The 15,856-nt window shown below is 37.1% G+C and overlaps 1 protein-coding gene across 1 annotated transcript; it reads right to left on the bottom strand.

Moving 5' to 3' along the window:
• Window positions 1-2,500: 2,500 nt before the first annotated feature.
• Pip (prolactin induced protein) lies at window positions 2,501-6,795 on the bottom strand. Its single transcript, NM_022708.2, is given in 4 exon segments — window positions 2,501-2,725; window positions 3,017-3,131; window positions 4,699-4,810; window positions 6,691-6,795. Coding segments are annotated over 4 exon segments (441 nt in total). The 5' UTR covers window positions 6,780-6,795; the 3' UTR covers window positions 2,501-2,600.
• Window positions 6,796-15,856: the final 9,061 nt, after the last annotated feature.

The raw sequence follows: 15,856 nt of genomic DNA, 5'->3' as shown, positions 1-15,856 counted from the left end.
AAAATATGAAAGTATTTTACACTTTGAAATTTCTTTTAGGATATTAAGTCATAGAAATTAATGACTCTAGAACAAAATTTCCTCCCTTGGTCCTGTTTTGAGGTTCTCTCTGTCAGCCAGCATTATTTTATGTTGATGTTCCATCTTCCTTCGATATATTTGTACTCTTTGAGTCATAGAACTAGCCTTTGTTCCTCGAAGACTGCCTTTATGTTGAAATTAAGATGTATACTGCCTTTCCTACTTAGAGGTGCCCATATCACAGTGGTGATTACTGTGAGTGTACATTGAATCTAAACAGATATAAGAGTATGTACTGTTGTTATTCATGAATACCTACAGTTTATCTTTCTGTTTATGAAATTTAGTAGTGATTTTCTTTTTGATTTAGAGATGAGATGTGTTTTTTAAAAGAGGCCCAATATTCTTACTTTTTCCTTCATAGAATAGAATTAAGACATCTTGCAGATGTTTCTCCTCAGCTACTGTAGTGGAGTGTTTCTAACTTTTCATTTTAATATTTTGTTGTGTACATTACCAAATACTAGAACCTAAAATCTTGAAAATTTAATAACAAATCTTTAGTAATCACTTTACTATGCTGACATAATAAAATTTTATCCATTCTGTAGAACTTGAACAATAATTTATTGGTAAGATAAAGTTTAGCTATTGAAGGAAAAAATGTATCAATATGTTTTTTGTCCTTAAGTAAACATTGTTCCAAAATTGGAATAGAAAGAAATTAGGACCAAGTCAGAAAGGCCAAGTAAGCCTGTGTGTGTGTGTGTGTGTGTGTGTGTGTGTGTGTGTGTGTGTGTGTGTGTGCGCGTGCGTGCATGTGGGCATGCACAGGTGTGTGTGTATACATATATATATGTATATATATTTAAAGCAAATATATGTGATTGTGCTTACTATAATTAAAGACTATTCATTTTTCTTAATGTCAATATTAAAAGATGTTTACTTTCTCAGCTAGTTTACCACAGACTTTAAGAAAAGGTTACAAATGCATAAACAGAAGACCGAACACAATTCAAATTACCTATTATATTTAGCTTTCTGAAGTTTCTAAAGCAGATACAGAATTAAACCAATAACCCAGGGAAATAATTATAGACACAAAAACAAAACTAGCAAACAACTTTGGTCTTGGAAATAATAAATTCCTTCAGAAAGGAACCTGCCCCAAACTGAACATCCCCCAAGATAAAGGGAGAAGCATACATGGGTAAATGTCTGATGCAAGTATTAAAAAGCCAGATAAGAGGAAAAAGTATCTTCAAGAGCATTTTCGAAAGAAACAGGGCTTCATTCCTTAACAAAGATGTAAACCACTACAAGAGACATTCAGAAGGAAGTACGAATTTTAGCTACCACATTTTACACATGCAATTAATGTTAGTGTTCCAAAAACATGTGAAATAATCTTTTTGAACAACCTTCTTTCCCTCTCCTGAATTCTGATCCTCGTGTAAGACCACTGACTTGAAGGGTTTGATTCCATTTTCTTACCGAGATATACTCTGTTGTGATTCTAATTCTTCTTATAGCATCTCTAAAGTCCTTTCAGTTATCCATACCCAGTACTACAATGATTACCTGAGAAGTATAGTCTACATTTCCCGCTTTGAGTTCTTGAAATCTACTTTTCCATTTGCCAGATGATTTTCAGCTCTTTTGGATCTTTGCTTGTGCCTCACTTCTATCAAAAAGCAGTAGCTGGTCCCATCTGAGAAAACAACTCAGGACTCATAGCCTTCATTTATAGTCAGCCACATTTGCTATGCCCCATTTGGAACTGATTGAGAAGAAGCAACAGAATGTAATGCAATACACTAGTTCATGGTGAGGACTACAGACTGTTCCTTCCTGGTTACAAATCACTCCCATCTTCTGGGAAATGAAGGTGGAGCTCCTGGAGAGCAATAGGATAGAGAAAAGTCAAGCACTGGGCAGCGCGGCTTGCATCCTTGTTTCCCTGAGTATTTGGACTATCTCAGCAGTGACCTCTCCACTCTTTGAGAGTGGCTCTTCTCTTCTGAATTTTTTTCTTCTTTTCTTTAAAAGTTTTTGGTGTGTATTTGTAAGATTTGTGTGCATGAGTGAGTGTGAATGTCCCTGTGCCATGGCACACTCAAGTGTCATCCCTTTCCTTCTACTCACTTAAAGAAAGCATCAGCACACACAAAACGAGCTTGTCCAAGAGCTTCTACACCTGCCTCCTGTCTAACTGTAGAAGTACTGAAATTATTAACGTGTGCTACAGTTTCTGGCTTTATGTGGGTTCTGGGGATTCAAATCTAAGTCCTCAATCCTGCATGGTAAGTAGTGCACACACTATAGTATCTCTCCACCCTTCTTTCCTTTTTATGTAACTGGATAGAAAACACTCATAAAGTCTCAGTAATGGTACTTTGAAAGACTAATGGAAGAAATTTGGGGTTCTTCCATGATTTTGATACTAGATTTTATACAACACCGTAACACATGGTGACGCTTATAAGAAGTTTATTTAACAGATTACAATGGGTATTCCAGTCAATTTTACTTAGAGAAAATGATAATGGTTTTGAAAGATGCATAAGAAGCCTTTGTTAATTCACGTACACAGTACGGTCTGTGAAGTACCGGTTTCCTGAGATGGGCACCACTGCGACGTCATTAGGGCAGATACCTTTATCCTTAACAATGTCAACCATTATTCTAAATGTTAAAGTTTCTGGAAGAAATAAAACAAAAGTCATCTCTCAGACACTCTAGGGTTCTCTGGTTTTCCTGATATGACTAGTTAAATTCTTCCTGGGATAGAGTTTCCCCAAATCATTTGAAGTCACCCCCTTTTATCTAACCTTTCTCACGCTATACTATCTAGAGCTTTAGATCCCAGGAATGCTCCTCATGGGCATCCTTCCCACCTATCATGTTGCCCTTCCATGCTTCCAACTGGAAGTTCTGCAGCTATGTTTACATTTTAATTTTTCCTCTTTGGCAAGTAGTTCTTTCTACTTACGAGTGACTACAAAAGTCCAGTAAAGGGTGGTAGGATGATCATTGCAGATGCAGCGCGTTTGTATATAGTTGAAGCCACCATCAACCGGTGTATTACTTATAAGGTAAGCTTTGACCTGGTCGGGAGAGAAAGTTCACTGTTAGTACAAAAAAGGGTAAATAGAAGGCAATACAAAAGAGGAAATAGCTGAGACACGGACTAGGAGGACAGACACCTTACATTCATTGTTGTATTATCATTCTACAGGCTAATTTTCCAAAGTTTTCTCTCTTCACACCATCATACTTATCCCAGAAGTCTGAGTGCAAGATTCAGAGAGTGCAAGTGAATATACTAGGCAAGAAGATTCATTCTACTGTGCCTGTCTCCTGAGGGAAGGCTTGCCCTTGGTACCAGCTAAAGTTCTTGGAAATGACTCATGTGAACTTTTACTATGTGACCCCCACTGAACAGCAGTCCCATTGTTTAAGTATTGATTCCAGAATGAGGCTTTGTGAGAATGATGGCCAGGTCACTGCCTCGGCAAATTCTAACTCCGTCACAATTGAATTACTCTCTCACTCTCACCAATTTCAACTGCAAGAATAAAAGTTACTCGCTCTGCCCAGGTCTGGAAATTATTCGATAAGTAAATTTTTGGAGAACAATTTCTTTGCTTTTGAAACCTGAGAGTGCCTGTTAACTTAAGCATGACATAATAATATCTGTGTTAATATATTATATTATATATTATATATTATATATAATATTATATATGTAATACATACATACAGATATGCATGCGCTTGCTAACACACACACATACACACACACATACTCTCTCTCTCTCTCTCTTTCTCTCTCTCTCTCCTGTTTCTAGCATCTAATTTAAGAGTTTTGTTCTAGGGTTATGTCTACCCAGATGGACTTGTGAATAGAATTCAGTGATTACAAAAACAAATGAGAAAATAATGCACTTAAATGAAATTCAACCCTTCATCTATACTGACACTCAATAATGCAATGCAGTAAATTAGAAGTATATATGATTTTTTACTGCAAACTGCATGAAAGCATTTCATAACAAGTTTCAGATTCATTCACCTTGAAATCTTACCTGCACTCATCTTTACCTTGAATATATGGTCAGTATTAGGGCAGTGGTATGATTAGGGCCAAGGATACATCCCACATGTATATTTCTGATGTTTGCTCCCATATCTAGCAACTTTATATGAATAATTATTATTCAGAAGGGCAAGAGGAAAATAGTGTCTTAATGGAGAAGAACCAGATCACTCATATTCTCTTCTTACCCCTGCTCTAAACTATGGTTGCAGGATGTTCATACGAGAACCCTGTTCCCAAGTCCTATCAGAATCCACTGATGCTCGGGGGACCCTGGAATAAGCAGTATAAATTTTCCATGAGCTCATTGTCTTCTTCCACCTATTTCTATCTTAGATAATTTTCATTCTCTTTCCCAATCTTTCTCTTCCTAGACTCTTGTGGACCAGAGTTTCTTCTTTGTGAAATGGGAATCATCATCTGCTCCAAGTTCTCCACTGTTGAGAGATTCACACAACAGAATACATATGGAGATGTTAAGTGTACCATGCAGTATTAGCAGAAGAGATTAATTCATTATATTCCTAACTCATGTCAGATTTTGCCTTGAATTTACTATCCATCTGTCTACTTACCACCAGACATTCTTTATATTGTGTTTGAAGAGTAAGTGACATATCAACCTCCTGATTTTCGTCAGGTGTACTTGGAACATTTAGTTGAAATAAAAGTGGCTGTGGAATAGTTCTGGGGAGAAAAAATAGGGCACAGAGAGGTCAGAGACCTTATTATGGGAGAAAGCACTATTCTATCATGGAGCAAGGGGATAAAGTAAAGGAAAGTGCTATAGCTTGAATCAATTCCTAAGCAGCAGAATTCCCTGAAATTTTTGTGTGTTTGTTTGAATATTTTCTTTTGTTTAACTCAGCAACAGACATATTGTTTAAAATGGAGCATACCTTTTCCCAGTAACAAATGACAAATGTTATAAAAGGAGATTATCTACTATCTCATGCTATTTCTTAACACTCTCTAACAGTTGTGCTCATACTGTGTGAACAAGGTTCACCTAAAATCACACAAAAAATACCTGCATATATTTACATTATTATTCATAACAGTAGAAAAAGAAAGTAGCAGTGAGATTATTTTATGATTACGAGTCACCAAAACATGAACTGTTCAAGAATCACTGCACTACAGTGTGCTCGCTCCTTGTCCCTCGCTGGAGCAATAGAGTCAAGTCATCCTTAGGGCAAACTTCATACCCACAGAATCATGTAAACAACCCTGTGCTGGAGGATTATATAGATCTTCCTTGAATATCTTATCCTTATGGTTGCTAGATAGGACCTAGGCATTGTTGACCTATTTAGTAAAACAGAGCAGTTGGAATTGTGAACGCACCACAATTGGGGGAAAGGGCCCCCAATTGATAAAGCAAAATATAAAGCAAAGAACAAGTCTTCCTCTTTACAATGCCTTTTTTGGGCCAAGGGGATCAATCTTCTTCCTAAAGAACCTGGCTAGTATCCTTTGGTGCTATGTGTGGTAGAAAAAGATTTTTAGAGAGCATCATTCATACATTTTCCTAGGGCTGAACATGTTAGATTTCAAGAGTAGCACAATCTTTTCTATGATTCAGTTCCTATGAAAGATATATGAAGATCAATGAAAATTCTGGTTTTGTGGAAGCCTTTAGGATGGTAGATATAGCAATTAACCATGCCAGTGCTTTCCTGAGGCTATGGATTCCATACTGGGGAGATATTTAATAATAAGTACAGAAGAGTTGTGGGCCAACTGGGATGGCCAAAGCACTTAATTATAAGGCTTATTTCAACATGAACATCCTCTGGTCCAGAAAGAACACCATCTACATTAGAACATGCAGGGATTCTCAGCATGCCTATATCATCTCTTTAAAACCTTGTGATTTCTGCTAGGAAATGACATTTGACCAAGCTTCCCAGACCAAAAGACAGCATCATAATCCTGCTGTGAGTATAGAGATCTCTAGTTTGCTTCAACTGGTTTCATTTGCCCCGTGGCTACATTTATTACTTTGATTAACTTCTTCACATTTTCAGCTTTATTAAAACATGTACTCTCAGTATGGTGGCCTCTGGGTCCTAGGGTGACTGTTTCTATAGGTCCTCATCTTTACCTTTAGGTTTTATTGTGAAAATGACATTTACGATGACTTTTTTTATTAATTCAACCCCAGACTATGCATCAGTGATAAAGGCTCTCATTGTCTGAGACTCCTTCAAATGACATTTGAAGCTGTTGCTAGAACTAAGAGACTGCTTTACCTTTATAAAGTACACTGAGAAACATATGAACTATGGATGAGAGAGAGAGTGAGAGTCATTGTTTGTTTATACCTTATCATATACATTGGAGGCTTAACTGTATAGGCAAGCATATCCATCCAGTGGAAATGTGAAAGCAGTAGATAGAGGATACTAAGGGAATAGAACTTGACATATGACCCATGAGAAATATCAAGGACAGAGTCCTTTGCTACCTAAAAATCAACCTCAAGCTGTATATCGGTTCCCAGGCAAGAAGGGATCCTCTCTATGCTTTTCCAGCAGGAAAAAAGAGAGAAGGGCTTTACTCACTCATTATCCTGGCCTTCATTGATCCCCAGTTGCAGACAGAGGACCAAGAAGAACGTGGCAGCAGTGGATGTGAATGAGAGACCTTGCATGGTGAAGAAATCAGGACACCAGAGCAGTAGGATCCTTGGTGCTCAGCACAGGTTTTATATACAGATCACAGAAGCAGAAAAGCTGGCACGTATGTTCATGAAATGAATCACCTAATCACTTTCCTTACTCATGATCTTTCCTTACTAGGGAGAAGTTTGTTATTTCTATGAAAAAAATGTCATTCAATTAAATTGTTAGAATATGTGTGATTGTTCTTCCTTATTTTCTTAGTGTCAAAGACCTTCTTTAAAGGTCCTTTCCTGGCTAACAGACATGTTTTTCTTCTTTGTCATTTACCTCTGTTCCTGTTCCTTACCTTAAATTATTTCTTGCTTGGTCTTGGCAGACAGTAGGTATTCTGAATGACAGGTCCCAAGCTACAGATGTACAACACACTCATTGATGATATTGCTATTAATTCAAAGAGAGATGCCACTAAAAACTATATTAGAGAGCTGATATTATCAGCCATTATTACCCAAAAGCCATTTCCAATCACATTTCTAAGAACTAAGAAAGGACTGGGCTCTCTGGATGATGGAGCAGTATGACTATAGTACCTTATAACAGGGTGATGTTTATGACTGTTAAGCCTTTCTTACTTCAGGAGTAATAGTAAGTTATCCAGATACTCAAAGTCTCTATAGTGAAATGTTGCTCTCTTTGTCCAGAATTCATTCACATAGTTAAATGCCCCCAAACAGATCATTCAGCATTAAAAATTCAGTCATTTTCCACATTTGATTTGTTGTGTAAGGCATATAAGAAAATAATTATATTTCTGTCCACTGGACCACAATTCAAATTATATAATAGAGGCATTCCGGGAACATACATTTCTCTCCCATAAAAAAAATAGGGAAACTCATTTTTTCTTATATATCCCTACTATATTTAAAGCTTTAACATGAATGTTTTATTTTAAGATTTTTCCTTTTTTTATATTGTATATATTTCTCTATTTACATTCCAAATGTTACTCCCTTTCCAGGTGTCCTGTCCATAGGCTCCCTCCCCTCTCTCCCATAAGGGTGTTCCCCCATCCATCTCCCATTACCACCCCCTGACATTCTACTGCATTAGGGGTGCAACCATGGTAGGACTGAGGACTTCCCCTTCCACTGGTGCCCCAACAAGGCTACATATGCACTTAGAACCCTGGGTAAGTCCATGTATAGTCTTTGGTTAGTGGTTTAGTTCCTGGGAGCTCTGGTTGGTTGGCATTGTTGTTCTCTTAGGGGTACAAGCCCCTTCAGCTCTTTCAATCCTTCCTCTAATTCTCCCAAAAGGGGTCCAGTTCTCAATTCAGTGGTTTGCTGCTAGAATTTACCTCTGTATTTGACATGTTCTGGTTGTGTCTCTCAGGAGAGATCTATATCCGGTTGCTTTCAGCATGCACTTTTTAGCTTCATCAATCTTATCTAGTTTTGGTGGATATATATATATATATATATTCCACATGTGAGGCAGGCTCTGAATGCCCATTCCTTCAGTCACTGCTCTAAACTTTGCCTCCATATCCCCTCCTATGGATATTTTTGTTCCCCCTTTTAAGAAGGAGTTGAAGCATCCACATTTTGATCAACCTTCTTCTTGAGCTTCCTGTGGTCTGTGGATTGCATCTTGGGTAATTTGAACATTTGAGCTAATATCCACTTATCAGTGAGTACATACCATGTGTGTTTTTCTGTAATTGAGTTACTTAACTCAGGATGATATTTTCTAAGTTCATTCCATTTGCCTATGAATTTCATGAAGTCATTGTTTTTGACTGCTAAGCAGTACTCCATTGTGTAGATATATCACATTTTCTGTATCCATTCTTCTGTTGAAGGGCATCTGGTTTCTTTCCAGCTTCTGGCTATTATAAATGTGCTGCTATGAATATAGTGAAGCATGTGTCTTTGTTATATGTTGGGGCATCTTTTGGATATATGCCCAAGAGAGGTATAGCTGGGTCCTCAGGCAGTTCAATGTCCAAATTTCTGAGGAACCTCCAGACTCATTTCCAGAGTGGTTGTACCAGTATGCAATCCCACCAACAATGGAGGACTGTTCCCCTTTCTCCACATCCTCACCAGCATTTGCTGTCACCTGAGTTTTTGATCTTAGCCATTCTGACTGGTGTGAGGTGAAATCTCAGGGTTGTTTTGATTTGCATTTCCCTTATGACTAAAGATGTTGAACATTTCTTTAGGTGTTTCTCAGCCATTCTGCATTCCTCAGCTGTGAATTCTGTGTTTAGTTCTGAACCCCATTTTTAATAGGGTTATTTGTCTCCCTGTGGTCTAACTTCTTGAGTTCTTTGTATATTTTGGATATAAGGCCTCTATCTGTTGTAGGATTGGTAAAGATCTTTTCCCAATCTGTTGGTTGTCGTTTTGTCCTAATGACAGTGTCCTTTGCTTTTCAGAAGCTTTGCAGTTTTATGAGGTCCCATTCATTGATTCTTGTTCTTAGAGAATAAGCCATTTGTGTTTTGCTCAGGGAATTTTCCCCAGTGCCCATGTGTTAGAGATCATCTCCACTTTTTTCCCTATTAGTTTCAGTGTATCTGGTTTGATGTTGAGGTGTTTGATCCACTTAAACTTAAGTTTTGTACATGGTGATAAGAATGAATCGATTTGCATTCTTCTACATGCTGACCTCCAGCTGAACCAGCGCCATTTGTTGAAAATGCTATCTTTTTTCCATTGGATGGTTTTAGCTCCTTTGTCAAAGATCAAGTGACCATAGGTGTGTGGGTTCATTTCTGGGTCTTCAATTCTATTCCACTGATCTTTCTGCCTTTCTCTGTACCAATACCATACAGTTTTATGATTATTACTCTTTAATACTGCTTGAGGTCAGGGTGGTGATTCCCCCAGAAGTTCCTTTATTGTTGAGTATAGTTTTTGCTATCCTGGGCTTTTTGTTATTCTGAATGAATTTGCAAATTGCTCTTTCTCTCTCTATAAAGAATTGAGTAGGAATTTTGATGGGGTTAAGATACTTTTTATCTGTGGATGACAAGAGCCCACGAAGATGATAAGAGGTATGAATTCTAAAGTCATCAATCTAAGTCTTACCTATGTATTTTGCTACCGTGTGAGGTGGGAAAATAAATCTAGCTGTATGCTCACAGAGGATGAATTTTTAAATTCCTCTCCTGCTTCTTTATTCTTGTGCTAATCTTTTTCTCTTACATTGCACACCAATAAGTTTTTGTTGTTTGTAGTTATAACCACATTTTTTCTTCTATGTCTCAAGAATGACATCTCCATTCTCTCTTGTCTTGGACTCAGTGTGACTCTTTCATAAATACTTCTTAAATTTTTAATGCTCTGTTCTTATTTACTTCAATAATCTGTACTAGAGGGCCATCATATTAGCTTATATTACCCAATGAAGTGGGAAAAAACCTAGACCATGTTCACATAGGAAATCCAAAAATGCCTTTTTCTGGCCTATAACTACCCCTCCAAGGGACATCTCTGTACTCTAGTGTGCATCAGTACTACTTTTAATTAAGTATGGCTCAACAAGGACAGATGTACATGAATTCAGATATATAATAAGTCAAATGATCTTTCTATAAACCAATAGAGACAAGTGGTACCGATAACACTTCAAAATACGTAACAAGAAGTAATGAACATACTAACATTGACTCGTCCAGTTGTTTTATGAGTCACTTTGACTAAACAAAGTACCCAGAAATATATATGTCGCATTGAAGTCATTTAAAACAACAATGTGAAAAACATAATCAGCCAAATTTCAGTCAAATTGCGTTCTATAATGTAGATAAAGAAAAGAGTGGCCCTCAAAGAGAGTTACAGAACATGGAATGCATGAGAATAGGGCAAGTGCAATAATATTATGAAATTCTATTTTTATCCTGTTTTCCAAATGGAAAACTGAAGCACAGGGAAAACAAATTTCCAGCACAGCTTATCAGTCAGCAGCCAAAGAAACCAAATTTTTGGATCATGTTTTGTGCAATCTGACAAAATTTACTTACAATATTAAGCAGACAAGACACGAAATGACAAATATTATATAGAAAGGACATTGAATGAGGCACCAGTAAGTAAGAAGCCTGGAGTTTTCACATAAACTCGGAGTAAATATACATTCTGAATGATGTCAGGTGTTCAACTCAAGAAGTCTTAACCTAATACTAAGTGTTGACTAATTCCTTGCCTGCTCATAACCATAAGCTCCAGTGGTGATGGTAATTTGAAAAACTGGAATTTTATTATGTCCTTATATTTGACTATCCTGCTTTTGATGAAGCTACATACATACATACATACACACAAATACATGCACACATACATGCATAGTTTTATTACTTTTAAAATTGTTTCTTTCTTTGCTGTTTTCCTCTTCCTCCCTGAGTATTTTCACGCACATATAGTGTAATGTGCATGTGATGGTTAGAGGATAACTTGTGGGTGCAAACCTGTTCTCAGGTCTTCAGGTTTGGTACCAGGATTCTTTACCCATAGAGTTGTCTCACCAGTCTTTTCAGTAATATATAAATTGAAAAAAGATAATTGGGTTTGCTGATGCCTGCTTATAACCCTACAATTTAGGAAGCAAAGGCCAGAGAAGGAGTAGTTCAGGTCCTCCTCAACTATGTAGTGAGTTCAAGGCCAGGCTAGGCTCAATCTCAAAAACAAATAAGTATATAAAGTTTAGAACAGGAAACAAACACAAGTTTTAATAGCCTGTTGGTATCATTGAGCCAAAATTAAAAAAAAGAAAATAGAAAAGATTATATTGAAGCCTCTATAAAAGTAAATCTGTCCTGGGCACTTAAGCTCATGACTATTTCCTCATAACTACTGAGATTTTGAAGGTTATAGACTCAGATTACATGTAGGATGAAGGGAAATATATACCATAGTAAGTTATTTTTCATAATGAGAATGATGAATGTGTGTGTGTGTGTGTGTGCGCGCGCGCGCGCACGTGCACACATAGGTGCATACACTAATATGCACACAACAACGTTCTAGCTGCTTTCATGGATTAATCCTCAGCTTGTAGCGACTTGATACAATGAAAGTTCATTTGCAGCTTCCATAAAATCTTATAAAAGTTACCCCAGCTCTTAGGAACACTCATTAGTCCTGTTTCTAAGGTCACTCTGGGCATTCAAATCTTTATTAAAAGGAGACTGGGGAATGGAGGATAAAGGAGGGTGTGTTATTTACTCTTTTTTTTGTCCCTGTGGCAAAATACTTGGTAAAGTTAACTTAAGGAAGTAAAGGTTGATTTTGGCTCACAGTTGGAGGGCACAGTGGGAAGGTGTGGTGACAGGAGTGTCAGGCAGCTCTTCTATGACGTCTACATTCAGGAACAGAGATGAATTTTGGTGCTTATCTCATGCTCTCATTTTTATTCAGTGTTACACCAAGCCCATGGAATACTTTCAGGGTGGGCATCCTCACCTTATAAACTCAACCTAGAAAAACTCTCTCAATCAAGTCTAGAAGTTTGTCTCCTAAGTGACTCTTGATCCTGACAAATTCATAGTTAATAGTAGTCATTGCAGAGGGTAATTTTATAGTCAAGAATCCAAGGTGACATGCCATTCACCTTGTTTGTCCCATGGACTTTATCACAACCTTGAAGTGTGAGGCTATGAATATCTTTGGGGAAGCTTCTATGTCATTGCATGAGTAAAACATTCACATCTTCATTTTAAGAGACAACACAAAATGTCTAACCAATATTTTATATTGTCAACTTTTACCCTTGGTATTTAACTCATTCTTCTCCTCTATGTCTGTCTGTCTGCATTTATGCACATATTTGTATGCCTGTGTAAAATAGAAACATATAGGCACCCAGTGTCTTCTTCAGTTGACCTCTCCTTTATTTTTTGAGATAGGGTCTCTCACTAAATTTTGAGCTCACTGACTTGGCTATGCTAGCTGGCCAGAAAATTAGAGTGATCCATCTCTGAATCACAAGTACAAAAATAGCATTCAGCTTTTACATTGTCTGCTGGACAGACAAGCTTAGGTCCTTTTGATTACATTGACTTTACTTCATGAGATATCTCTTCAGCCCCCACCATCTTTATGATCTTTGGTTTTTTTTCCTTCTGATTTATAGTGAGTTTATAATGAGTTTACTTTTGGGAGAGATGGCTCAGTGCTTAAAACACTAACTGTTCTTCGAGAGGTCCTGAGTTCAAAACCCAGCAACCACATAGTGGCTCACAACTATCTGTAATGAGGTCTGATGACCTCTTCTGGTATGTCTGTAGATAGCTGTAGTGTACTTATATATAATAAATGAATAAGTCTTAAAAAAGAGTTTACTTTTAATTTTGTGATTGCTAGTAGTACTTATTGTTTTAATTTCTTTTTGGTATATTGTATATTACATTATATGAATAATCTTGCCTATTGAAACATGTCTTTATATTACTAATCCCTATTTCTTCTTTTGTTTCCTTTTGAGATTTTCTCTTCATGAACACAGTTCTTAATTTAATGATTACCTTCATTTACTCTGTTCTTTATCATTAGTATTTTATACACTGACTTTCACTGTATCAATTATATATTCCTTTGACAACTATAATTTTGTAATAATTATTATGATCACTGACACAGAATACAGTAATCCCTTCATGTTATTTTATTTAACATTCTTTTATTTTATGTTTATTCTTGATTTTCTTTATACCATATATTTTTTGAGTTTTTAAAATTCTGCAACAACAAAAAAGCTAACTCTATTGGTATCACACTGACTTTGTAGAAAGCTTAATGCTCTTCTAAATGAGGCTACCTAGCCTTTCATGTTTCATCTCTTCTGTTTTCAATATTCCAAAAAGTGCCATGTTGAGTGTTGATAGAAAACTGCCATCAGACAGTAAGTCATATGGTGCCTTAGCTAGAGTTCTAATATTCTAAAGATTTAAGAAAGGGTTGTGTGAAAGTCCCAGGGCAACCCAAAAAAAAATTGCTTTTCTTCTACTGTGTGGGTTCTAAGGACTGAAGTAAGATTCTTGGGTGATGTCAACTTTTGTATGTTGAGCCATTTCATTCGTAAGAACCGTTGTATATGTCCAACAGTACAGTTTAGATATCAAATGTCTTCTAAAGGCTGACATGTTTAGGGCTTGAACTCTGCGTTGAGCTTGACCTCACATGTACAGTTGTCATTGCTATTTCAATCTTAAACAATGATGCTAAAAGTTGCCTTCCAATCCTATGCTATACTACTTGGATTTTCAACCTCTAAAACTACCAGACAGAAAATATTTCCCTGTATAAAGTTAATTGTATTTGGGTGCTTTGTTATATTAATACAAACATGTGCATTTTGGTACATTTTATTTTGGGGGAGACAGAATTATTTCTGCTACATTGTGTCATATAGGTTCCTAAAAATCAGTGCAGTATAAGAAAATCTCATAATAAAGCCCATATGCCTCACAAGGAGTAGGTTTCTATATGAGTTTTCAAGCCTACTGGTTTATAGAGTAACTAAAACATTAAGCCTAAGAAATAAAATGTCTTGAATGAAGGTATCATGCATGGATAGACCACAGTGCTGCCAGTAGTCATAGGTTTTTAAACCAAACTCCACATGAGTTGTTTAACAATCACTCCTCAGAGGTTTATATAGCAAAACCCATTATTGCCATTGTTCTTGGTTTCCTACTAGAACTGGATGGTAAGACTGCACTGCTGAACATATCACACACTTTAGACACAGGCCATGGAGAAATAAAACCATCAGTGAACTGAACACTTTCTCCCTTCTGGCTAGTGTTCATAGTGTTTGACGGTCCTACGCATGCAAGCTATTGTGGGAGAATTCATCAACAGTATTATCTGACAGTGGCCCCTGCATTCTACAAGGCAGAAAGACCTACTAGGGAAGTATGACTACTGATACCACAGTGGCATAGCTATACTGGAGGTTACCAATCTCTGTCTGACTGGATCTATAGCCAAGTTTACAGGATAGAATGCATGCCAGGTACTGTAAATCTGTTCAAAATCTTATGGATGGTGAGGCTGCAGACCCTACAGAGAGATCTACTACTGATGTTTTAGTAAATGAGCATGTAATTTAATCTGCCTTATAAATATTTTGGTTTATATTCATGAACTAGTACTGCTTTCAAAAGCTTCTTTTCTCAATGGGCCATAGTAGAGACTCATAAATAGGCAATGTGAGATGACTTTGTGACTGTTGTAAAACAAACAAACAAACAAACAAACAAAACAAACAAACAAAAACCCTATACAGGACATCTGTGCCTTCTTTCTAAGGTCTAGGAAACATGACAGATAGATGTTGGAAAGACTGTACGAGCAAGAAGATAGGGAACAGTTCCTTGGAATATTGTCTTCTGGACAGGATATATAGAACCATTGCATTGAATATATAGTATATAGTATATAATATATATATATATATATAGTATATATAGTAGCTGTGACCATTTGCACAGGAGCTGAATATACACAATAAGACATGTAAGAAGAGGGCTGGTTGAGAATAAGATCAGGGTCAGCAGGAGTGTGAGTGTAGACAAAATGGGGTATTGGGAGGCATGAAGTCAATGACACTCAATTGTATGGATGTAGGAAATTGTTGAAAATAAAAGTAATAACATAATAGAAGAAAACCCTACATTGCTTATGAACAAAATGGGATTAAATGCTTAGTCTTAAAAACATTTTAGTAGAATGTTATATATCTTAGGTGGTAAAAATCTAACTTCTGAAATCGATATGCTACTTTATCTTGTGAAAAACATAAGGTATGCTTGAGGCATCAGATATAAAAAGGTGGGGCTTGCGAATTAATGTGAAGTGGTTGGAGGCCCATGGTCTGAAATCAGAAAGCTTGAAATACACAATGTGGCCCAGACCCGGTGAGAGAGAGACCCAACCGCCTGGTCAGGTGGGCACTCCTGAGGCTGCAGAGCGGAAGAGACCACCAACACTGCTCACCCCTGCCCACATCCCTGGCCCAAGAGGAAACTGTATAAGGCCTCTGGGCTCCCGTGGGGGAGGGCCCAGGAGCGGCAGGACCCCTGCCTGAGACACCA

Source organism: Rattus norvegicus, chromosome 4 (genome assembly GCF_036323735.1).
Source record: "Rattus norvegicus strain BN/NHsdMcwi chromosome 4, GRCr8, whole genome shotgun sequence".
NCBI lineage: Eukaryota > Metazoa > Chordata > Mammalia > Rodentia > Muridae > Rattus > Rattus norvegicus.
The sequence above is the reverse complement of the archived record's forward strand: the minus strand, read 5'-3'. Positions and strand labels throughout refer to the sequence as shown.